We start from the raw sequence: 11,785 nt of genomic DNA on the forward strand, positions 1-11,785 counted from the left end.
TCTGTATCTAGAATCACGAAAATCGAAGTAAGGGCTGTATATTTTTTTCTGTGGGAAGGGAAAATAAGAGGAATGAGAAAATTCTCCAAGGAATGGATGGGTACGAAAAAAGAGAAGAATCAGCTGATGGGTACAATAATTGTGTTGTGGTTGGTTCTAGGATAGGGAATCAAGACTTCAAAAAACACAAACATTCAAAACCCAGCATCGGTTTCAGGAATTTCCAGATTTCTTTGGGTCACAAACAGGATATCTCTTCAGAATGGAATAAGGCGCAAAAGTTGTCAGTTACAAAAATGAAGCTTTAATTTTGTTGAGTATTATCTGAAATTTCCAGAGTAATCCGAAAGTTCTTAACTACATACTGTTGTAGGGGTTAAATACAGACAGTAAAAAAAGAAAACTGTTTTGCATGCCAGGAAGTATCAAAAAATAGTTTACAGAACATTTGAAGAAAGTAAATCGAAACAGAAAATCTCAATAGGTTCACTGTTGATTTAACTTTCACTGTTTCATAATGTTTACAAATTTTAGAAATTATTACTCCATTTAATCATTTTATTTTCGAATTGGATCCAAATGTGGGCATCTATAAATTTCGAATATTTCAGTTTGATTATTTTACAAGTAGGTTGAAAAATGAACCGATTCAGCATGGTTCGAATTCCCCAAGTATACTCGGTCGTGTACGTGAGGAAAACGAAGGAAAACATGTTACGAAAAAGCAGGAGAAGTTTCTGAGAACAAATAATAATGGGAAAAAAACAGGGTAGGTAATAAATAGGAAAAGTACTATTGAGTTTTGTTATATACTAGACAAAACGGATAAAAACTCTAAGGGACTAATTGAGATGAATAATAGTCTCGAAATTCCATACGTATGTCCCTCGAGACGCTAAACTTGTGAGTCAAATACCGTATCTTCTCTAATAGAAACCCGCTCTTGTGATGTGAGGTTTCTTCTGTATCGAGTCAAGGAGAAAGATTATCTGCAAATTTTAAATGTTTCAGTTTAAGCATTTTAGTAGGATGTTGGAAGATTAGACGATTCGTTTATAACTAATTCAAACACTCCAAAAATATTTTTTCGGCTGTGTAACATGACACAAGAAAGAGCAGAAGACGTTTCCAAGAACAAATGATAACGGGAAAAACAGAGGGTCGCTAATAACTAAAGGGTATATTTAGTTTCTAATTAAAGTCTAACAGTTTCTAATTAAATTCCGTGTGGCTCAGCTAACGGTCGCAGCCGACGCTAGTTAAACGATCGTGCACATGGAAGGGGTTACGGTAGCCGTACATGAAAGTTAAAGGTGGAAACACCGATAAATGTACATCGTAACGCAAAACTTCCCACTTCAAAAAACTCCAACCACTAAATGTACATTTTAGAAAAAAAAACATGAATTAATAGATTGTAAACATGTAAAATAGTAGTTGTTATGGATTTCGGTTGTAATTTTTACTCTTTCAAAATCAAAATAAGTTTGAAGAATTTTCATCAATCCCTATTCGAGCGCCTTGGTCTTTAAAGGTGGGGGGACAGGAGATTTTTCGTAGTTTTTTTGTAGCTAGAGTATGCATTCTACCGCCACGGTGTACAACGGTTAATGTCACTCTGCGTACAGCTGTCGTCCTCGCCTTTATGTATGCAATCGGGCGTGCGCTTTCTCTTTGCCCGCGTGGCTCAGTCGGTAGCGGCGCCGCACCCTCAATCATCGCCCTCCCAAGTTTAACTCCTCGAGGAGCATCTTTGAACGGAATTTCGAGAACATTATTTTTTTCATGTCCCTCCACCTTTAATAAGGGAAACAAAAATCTGACAAAGTTTAGACATTTCAAACAGTTTTATTGCGAGTCTGTTTTCCATGTTTCTTGCTATTATTAAAATTAAAATTTTTTTACTATTTCACAAAGTTCATGAATAGAAAACTACTTCCTTAGCAATGATAGGAATACTGGGGTAACTGACTTTCACTATTTCACAAAGTTGATGAATAGAGAACTCCCTCGTAGAAGATGATAAGCACAGTATATCTTGAAAATTGCATTTTTTTGACAACTTCATAAATCCTAAAACTCATAAATTCTCCGTTCTGGTAAACATGACCGACACATCAGCCATGAAAATGTACCTGAATCATTTTCATATAGATTTTTCTTCATGGATTTGGATAATCTTTTCGAAAACAGTGAATAGATGTGTGATTGCTAAGAAAAGAAGATATTTAGGAAGGTAGATAGAATGAAGGGAAAACATGAGTACATGAGAATTAGTCAGAAGGCATTTTCAGAAAGAAGTGATCCTGGGATCAAAATACGTTGTCAGAAGAGAGTTATCTAAAAATCAAAGGAAAATCAGAAACCAAAACGTTTGAAAAATTCATGAAGAATTTGAAACGGAATCATCAATTAGTGGTAACATAACTTGAGTTCAAACCAATTGAAATACAAAGAAAGTTTAAATATTTGAGTTTGATTTTAGGTTCAAAATTTGAATAAAAGTGGTTTTGATTAAAGTGTTAAAAAAGTTTAATAAATACAAAAATAAAGAAATAAACGAACGAGATTTTAAAAAAGTTCAAAATTTTCATGGAAACTGTGAAACGGAAAATTATTTAAACCGAAATTTATACGAAATTTCATAAATTGGATTCTGACTTTATTGTTAGTTCAAAAATTTGAATGTGGAATTAAAAAACAATTTCAATGAAAAACTAAAAATGAGGCAAAATTGAATACCTATCTAGTTTAAAAGTGAAATTACAGGGTGCGGCAAAAGTTCTGTTACAAAAAGAAGACGTCATAACTTCTCGGAAAAAAGTCCAATCCGAGTCAAAATTTGACAGGACTTTATCAAAGAGATTTGTGATAAAATCAGATCATAATTGTTCGTGTCTGGTAGCTCAGTTACTGATGGTGAAGCTCAACCTCTTCGGTTAGCGTCTATGGCGGCACGAGAGTAGTCTGCTGGCAAATTGTCCCATTCCGCACAACTGCTATTTCAGAGAGCACCCAAAATTCTGTGAAAACAAACATGAACATGTGCTTTAAAAGTTCCCGGCACGGAAATCCCCATTCGATTGTGATCTGACTAGAGACGGGCCATCCTTTTTGGGGGACCAGGTTGGAACAATTGATTTTGGCACGAGCAGGTTCTACATCTTTTTGGGTACTCTAATTTGGCAAGCTTTATGACACCATGACTTAGACAACATTATTATCACCATAAACAGTAATCCTGGTACACATTCTCGCCCGTGTAGATTTGCCAAAAACAGTGAAAAAATCAAATGAGGTGTACAGAAAGTAATGCCATCTTTGTCGAAATTGAGATATGGATATGAAACTTTGCAAATCTACTAATGAAGAAATGGGGAAGAATATAAACAAAAAATCAAGATATGAAAAGTGAGTCAGCGCGCGCTAGCTTGAGTCAAACTTTTTGTAAAAGTACTTTTTCCGCACCCTGTAAATAGGATTTTAACAACTTTTAAATCAAAGTATATAACTTTTATTACACTTACAAATAAATTGAAAACATTAAAAATTATCTATTTAATAAAGAATTAAGTCTTTTTGAACTCTAGACATCTCAAAAATCAAACAAAAAACTAGCAAAATACAAGTTTGAACTGTTCAGTCATGTGGAAGTTAACTTTGAGGAGGCTTCAGTGATCACTATTTGTTACTCATTTGACATCGAAGAATGATTAACACATACAAAAACTACAAAAAAGAAGAAGACTGAAAAAACTACGATTTCAAAGAATTCATATAACTTTGGGGAAAAACTGACATTTAATCTGGTAGTCATCGGTCGTAGTGTTCTAAATATTCCTAGGGTATGCCAAGTCTCTAAAATGAAGCCACAATCCTCAATTCGACAGCTTTGCTCCGCCTACTTACAATTTTGCGTCACTTTTTCCTGTTGTTCTGATTTGTTTGATTTTTGTTCTCACGATAGATCTACCACTATTTTTTTGGACTTTTTGTCATATTTTTTCCCATTTCAGAATCGGCACAAATCACATACCATTGAAGATTGTTTAATGCGAACGAAATGGAAGTAAGTTAAAAATGGAAACGTTTGTGGAAGATCTTTAAAAGCCCCCAGAGAAGTGAAACTCGTCGGTAATGTGTTAAAAGTGCAGGGCAGCTACCAACTGAACTTTGTAGGTTTTCTAGCAATTTTTGAACCTAATCTCCCCTTCTTCCAAGGATGTATTAAAATTAGAAAAAAAAAGTAAAAACTGCGATCCATTTGAATCCATAATTTACATTTTAAAATATCAGAAAAATACAGCGGAAATGAGTTAAATTTTGACTTCAGAGCCTTGCCTTCGATTGTCTACTGATTTTGGAAATTTCGGACATATCAAAAATGAAGAAAGGAAAACTTTTCCATATATTACCGAAGAAATAACTTCAGAAAATCATGCATATTAATGCCCACTCATTCGCTCATTCTCTATTCGGCTTCCTCCAAAATCTCCAAAATACAAAACAATAGAGACCATAATTCAATTTTTTGTAGAGCCAGTCATGAATCACGTCATGGAAGCAGATAGACATATTATAAGAACTCAACGATTTCAGAATTTGAACTTTTTGGTATTGAAACTATATTGAAAGGGTTCTCGAAACATCACAAAGTTAATAAATAATTCGGAACATTAATTTAAATATTACAAGGTTGAAACTGAAAAATTGAGAAGATGGGGGGGGGGGGGTCAGGTGATTTTACGGATTTTTTTTTAGGAGTTACAGTATCAGAATGCAACGATGAGCCCACAAGATCACCGTTCCATGATTTTATTATAGTTAATTTCTGGTTGTTGTGCGCAATTCGTCGCAATTCAAAATTATTTTTTTCAAGTCCCAGAAGAGATTAAATTACTGTAAAACCTGTATTAAAAGGGTCCATCTAATAGAAGAATTCCCTCTAATTGAAGAGCTCCTGTATACAATTTTTTATTTTTTCTTCTAATGAAAATGAACAGGTTCTCAGACAAAAATACTCATCAAAATCTAATGATTTAGTGCAATTGTGCGTGATTGTGTTTACGGACAATGTTCAAAAAATTTTTCAAAATATAAATTGTACAAAAAACTCACCGAAAATTTCGATGTTTCATATTTTGATTGAAATTGGATACGGTTGTTGTGCACAATACACAATACGAGGAAGAACTGATTACGATTCTGGTTCTAGATTTTCAAAAAATTGCGATTTTAAAAAATTTATAGCCAGATTTTGGGGTGGCTTTATACTTATGTTGTATGTCCTCTGATAAATATTTGATCTTATTATAACAAACACTTTATCAATAGACAGATTTTTACAATTTTAGAAATATCAAAACATTTATATTTCGTTTTTATGTTTTTAAATTAAAAACTAAGGATCTAGATGTTGAAGAAAAGGAACAAGTTTGCTACGAGGCATAATAAATACTCCCCAATGGATATTCTAGTTCTCTGATTTTACGAGCACAATAAGTGATAATCAGATAACTCTATGAAGAAAACGACAGGAGGTTTTTGAAAATATCTCTGTCTCTCTCCAAAGGAAATTACATTTGGTTAGTAATATGTAAATCATTTTTTTTTCCGTGGGAGTCAGAATAATAAGCGATCAGTTTTTGGAAGCCTGCATTCTAATCAGGTTGAATGTAATTGATATTTTGATTGATAGTTGGGAGAAATAGAGAATTTGAGCTTTGGTAGGTCACATCTGGAGTATATAAGGGACAGATGATTAACGAAAGATCATTTTGAGCACCTGAAATCAAAACGATAATAATGATTGTTCTGTGAATACAGGTTCCTTGGAAAGTTGAAAGTGCCACCTGATAGGGAGCTACAAGGTCACAGCACCCGACAGAATGCAGTACGATACAGGTACTGTACACCGTCACACCAAAATGCATACTCTCAATTAAAAAAAAACCTTGGCAAAACTTTTCGGTTTTACTGACAAGTGATGAAGGTTGATTTGTTCATTTATTGTTGAAATAGTGTTGTTTTAGTAGTTGTAGTTCATCACATAGTTGGAACAGTGTTTTTTTTTCAGAGGTGCGTTACATGGAATCGAATTTCTGTCAAAAGAAGTTCCCAGAGGAATTGAACCTGTGGGTGAAATGTTGGAGATTCTGCGTCGTTCTCGGCTAAGCTACACGGTCGCCTTGCCGACTGATGAGAATTCAACATAAACAAAACAAATACCAATATTCTTTCAAGGTTTTTCAAAAATATTAGTTTCGTTTTTCTCTTTCCTTTTGTACAATTCACAAGTTTCTGTTTAAGATCATGCAAAATCAAGCACTGCTTTTAAAGAACAATATTTTGCGAAATTTCACTATTTCAGATAACTCTTCTACAGCGCAAATTTACATTATCTGTAATACATTTGGTCTACTTAGGATTTTTTCCAAAACCCAAAATACATCACCACCCACCAAACCAGTTGACTTTTTGCATGACTTATTTTATGTATGAAAAAAACAGAGTTCACTGAAGATTTCAGAGATTAAAATGGTACATAAATCTAATCAGTTCTTAGAGATTTTACGACTATGGCTAACTCTGACAAAATCGGAGATGAAGGGAAATATCGGAAACTTGGTTTGATTTTGAAAAAGTGAATTTTTAAACTGAATTCAATGACTCAACTACGTTTTTGGAGTTTTTAACATATTATGTATTTTTCTGCTAACTTTTCAACCATAAATATAGACGTGACCCTTTAGAAAAAGTGAAGAGCGAAGATAACAAGGGAAGGTTTTTCAGACAACGGTTGAGAATTTGCTCAAAATTTGTACAAAGGTACTTTCGAACATTCTGAATCCGAATCCAAAAAAATTTTTAGCCCGTTCTCGTTTTTAGCCCAAAGGAGCCGAAATATGGCCTCTGAAAGTGCTTTTAGTACTAAATTTTGGCCAAAAACATGCATTTTTCGAGGTTAAAAATTAGTTTTTCAGGATTTGCTCGAGTGCGAAACTCATTTTTGGACATTTTTCTATTTTCTAAAGTAACTTTTAAACATTTTCAAAAAAAATTTTTTTTGAAAAATTTTGAAAAAAATCATCATGGGGTCACACTTCGAAAGTGATTTTTTTGAAATTTTTTTTGAAAAGTTCGAAAAAATGTTCCATTTATTCAGAAACGATAAAAATAGCAATCTGACAAATTTTTTCAGCCCAATGTTGTCTTTGGGCTCAAAAAATCTCCAAATTCTGATTGTTGTTAGAACTTTGACAGTTCCTAATTTCTGAAATATCGCTTGAACTTAACTGAAACCTATAGAAATAGGTTCGAATCTTGTATGTGATCGATTTGACAGTACTCCACCTCAAAAAGAGCAAAATTGAGCAACTTTCAGAGACTGAATTTTTCGTTTTTAACGATACGAGGATGTAAGAACCGGTCGAAAAGACTATTATCTATTTTTTCCTCAAATTCTCATAAAATCTTTTTTTCTTTGAAAACTTTTGAAATTAATCAAAAAGTGTCATATAGTGCCTAGGAAGGCAAACTTGGAATCGAAAATTAGTTTCAAAAAATGCAAAAAAAATTTTACCACCGTGGGGGTCGAACCAGCATAGTCACTCCTAATAACACACCCTCTTACCACAACACCACACAACCGATATTTTCCTCTGGCGCGGAGGGCGTAGAGGAGCAAAGGGGAAGCCGAAATCCCCAGCGCACCGAAATCGGCCCAAATTTTCAGACAAAGTTTTTCGGCCTGGGGGTGAGAACGGGCCGGCCGGGCGTTGGAAAAATTTGTCAAGGGCCGGCCCGGCCCGGAAGGCCCGGCCCGGGAGGCCCGGAAGGCCCGGCCAGTTGGCGCCAGCTTCGATTTTTAGGCAAAAAAGTGTTTTTTTTTTTGGAAAAAAGTTGTTTTTATCATCTAATTTTAAGCTGAATTGTAAATATTGAATTTGTAAATGTTTAAACAAATTTTTGAAAAATAATTTTCTTCCTGTATTTTTCCAAAGTTGAGATCGAAGAAAAAATTGCATTTTTGAAGCAAAATAACATTTTTTTCTCAAAAACTAGTATTATTGTTTGAAAATTCTCAAAAATTTATAAAAAATTTTTTTTTGAGAAATTTCGAATAAAAAAAACCTGTCCGGGCCTTCCGGGCCGGGCCGAGCCTTCAACGATTTTTACAGGTTTTTGACATCTCATTTAGCTTCTATAAATATTCATAAAACATAAATGTCTCCGAGTTGTTCTACCCGTTTCAATCTTCAATTTCAATTTCGTTTTCAATCTTTTGTAACCGCACAGTTTTTAAAAGTAATCTTTTAAAGGTGGGGGGACAGGAGATTTTTTGTAGTTTTTTTTGTAGCTAGAGTATGCATTCTACCGTGACGGTGTACAACGCTTAATGTCACTCTGCGTACAGCTGTCGCCCTCGCCTTTATGTATGCAATCGGGCGTGCGCTTTCTCTTTGCCCGCGTGGCTCAGTCGGTAGCGGCGCCGCACCCTCAATCATCGCCCTCACAAGTTCAACTCCTCGAGGGACATATTCAGACGGAATTTCGGGAACATTATTTTTTTTTTCATGTCCCCCCACCTTTAAATGACCACCAGTATTAACAGGTCTAGTCCTAATACCCCAAAAAAAAATGACAAATCTGTGAATAAATGCAGTTTGCATTGGGGATTAAACTTTTTGACAACTTTTAATCGTTTTTTAAATTTTTGTTCCGCATTCAGTCTCCTATTAAAACAGTGTGAAAACGATAAAACTGTCAGTATTCTAGGTATTGAGATGTTAAAGTTAACATCTCTAATACTGGTGCTTTTTGCATTTTCCCATGTTGTTGATTGCAGTTCGATGCCAGTGAGAAATATGTTTCTCAAGGTAACACATGTTATGTTCACATAAAAATATTATTTTCAGGTTGGAGATCGTCTGGAAATCGAATATTACAGCCCAAAGAAACTTGAGAGATTTGTGAAGAATGCAAAAGGAGTTGAACAACATCAAGTTTATAGAATTTGCAATGGAAACAATAAAGCAAAGTGTGGATTTTGGGAGAATATAAAAGTAACACACAAAATTTTTTTTAGTTGGAAAATCTGGAAGTTTACAGACCAAGAAAAAGGTCGGACCAACCACCAATTACAATAAGAAGAAGAATATGATGGTTATTCCAAAAGTGAAGTTACTCGATGCGGGAACATACAGAGATAATTATTATGATACTGTTTATGTTTATATTGAGAAATAAATATTGCAAACTTTTGCTTTTTTTTGTTACAAAAATTGGTAGAAATATAATATTACGTTTCATGCAAATCTACTGAAATTTTCAAAGCGATTCCTCAAGTCTAGGGATTGGTATGATTGTCCTAAGATGAGTAATGTTTCTTGCACGCCGTTGTGATTTTCATAAGTAGAAGCATTTTTGAAAGCTTATAACCCAGCTCAGAGTGGATCAAATCAATTGTAACTTGGTCAGTTTGCGGATGAATTATTTAATTATTTGCACTCCCAATTTGAGTGTGCGAATACCGTATTTGCTCTAATGCCCTTTGAGTTCAATTTTCTCGGTTCCTTCAGAAGATATCAAAAAATCTTTTACTGAAAAATTATTCATCATAATCTCAAAGTTATTTTATCAATTAAAATATTTTTGATGTCTAAGGGGGAATTTAATGCGGCTATTTCTGATATCTAGGGGGCAATTTAATGCGGTTTTTTGTCAGATGATCAATCTACTAAAATCTAAAAACTTCCTCACAAAAATATCGCGAAAAAAATCAAGTATTCAGGCGAAAAAATTTCGCTTCTGGTCTCCCTATTTTTTTCTATTTGTTCTGATTTCCTTTTGCCTCTTGACTAGACCCATGTGATATGATATCTGTTCTCTTGAGAATCTTCTGATGACGATGATTTTTTTTTTATTTCAGACTTTGACGTGGATTTCAAGATGAGAAATTGATAGATGTTGTGACCTGAGTCGGTGTTGTGCCATGAGGATTAGTTTTACAGATTTGAGTAGAAGTTTACAATTTGATGAAACGGGAAATTTTTTGAGGGTAGCGAAACATTTTACAAATTAAGAACGGATCGAGAACAAATTCGTTTACATTAGCAACCGTTTCTTGTCACAGTGTTGCTCGGGCGGTTGCTTAAAGAGGGCGTCCCTAATTCCAAAATTTTTGAGATTTTTATATCAATCGATCCAGAATTTTGGGAAGAAAACTCTCTTGGAGGATAGTCCGAAAATCACTCGTTCTTAAGATATATGTCAAAAACACGTCAAAAAAAGCAACGTAGAGGGTGCAGATTAGGGAGCTCGACAAGAGGCAGAATGAAGTTGTCAAACTGGTTTTTTCATCTGTAACAGAATAAATTGGAAAATTGTAGTGCTTAAACTATTGAATATCAGCCTTGCTCACAGCTCTTTTTTATGAGCTCTTTGAATAAGTAACATTTTTAAACATAAAATTCGATTTTAAGTATGTCGGTACAGTATAATTACCGTAAATTCTGTATTAGAAGGGCCGGCCCTTCTATTTTTCCAAGGTACCTCCGGAGGGCCCCTCTATTACAGGGGCCCTTCAATTAGAGGGGGCCCTTCTCTTTTTCCGGTCATTTTTCCCGTATTTTGTCATCGAAAAATTAGACGAATTATTGTTCAAAATCCATGAAAATCTGCCAATTTTACCAAAATTTTTTGAAGACTTTCATCGAAAAATGGAGTTTCAACAATATTCTAATAAATTGTGGAATTCCCGGATAATTTTTCACTGAAAACGTACGGAAATTTTTTAATTTCAAGACACATTTTGAAGGGGGTTCTTCTTTACAGGGGGCCCTTCTATTGCGGGGGCCCTTCTATTACAGGGGGCCCTTCTAATACAGGTTTTACGGTCAATGCATTGACTTACTTTTGGATTGGAATTCTGACACAAAAAGTGAAATTCCGTCAAAAATCTCAGGTGGTCCTAAAGATATTGAACGGCTGAAAAAGTGAGTTTTGGGCCGTTTACTAATACCAGAAGAGGTATGAATACCAAAAATTGGCTCCCGGGGTATTTTTGAATTTAAAAACGAATGGCGCTTACAGATTTTTGATATCACCGTTTTCTCAGAACCGTGAAAATAGACGGGGGTCCTAAAAATATTGAACGCACTGTAAATGACCCATTGAATGCCACTCTATGGTAACGTACAGCTTCCCCAACAATTAACTAAAAAATAAAGTTCCGTGTTATTAATAAGTTTTCAATCTGCTGCTCATATGAACTTTCTGAAACATCGAATTTATTTCGACTAGAATGACCACCTATGTGAACCCAATTTGATTAAAAATTCCATTATCATACAAGATTGATAAATTCACATGGGCAAAGTTTTCATGGCGAGGATTTTGAGTGGAACTTTAATCAACTACTAGCTAGAATACCGTAAAACCTGTATTAGAAGGGCCCCTTTAATAGAAAGGCCCCTCTAATAGAAGGGCCCTACGGGAGAGGCTTGGAAAAATAAAAGGGCCCCCTGTAATAGAAAGGCCCCCGCAATAGAAGGGCCCCCTGTAAAGAAGAACCCCCTTCAAAATGTGTCTTGAAATTAAAAAATTTCCGTACGTTTTCAAGTGAAAAATTATCCGGGAATTCCACAATTTATTAGAATATTGTTGAAACTCCATTTTTCGATGAAAGTCTTCAAAAAATTTTGGTAAAATTGGCAGATTTTCATGGATTTTGAACAATAATTCGTCTAATTTTTCGATGACAAAATACGGGAAAAATGACCGG

At 34.6% G+C, this 11,785-nt stretch overlaps 1 protein-coding gene across 1 annotated transcript; it reads left to right on the plus strand.

Moving 5' to 3' along the window:
• Positions 1–8,786: 8,786 nt before the first annotated feature.
• On the plus strand, positions 8,787–9,249 carry CBG15019 (the record flags this gene model as incomplete). Its single annotated transcript, XM_002632783.2, has 3 exons — positions 8,787–8,879; positions 8,919–9,065; positions 9,112–9,249. The coding sequence occupies 3 exons, from the start codon at positions 8,787–8,789 to the stop codon at positions 9,247–9,249; spliced, it is 378 nt and encodes a 125-aa protein (XP_002632829.2).
• Between the last annotated feature and the right edge of the window lie 2,536 nt (positions 9,250–11,785).

Source organism: Caenorhabditis briggsae (assembly GCF_000004555.2).
Source record: "Caenorhabditis briggsae complete genome, chrIV, whole genome shotgun sequence".
In the NCBI taxonomy this organism is placed as follows: domain Eukaryota; kingdom Metazoa; phylum Nematoda; class Chromadorea; order Rhabditida; family Rhabditidae; genus Caenorhabditis; species Caenorhabditis briggsae.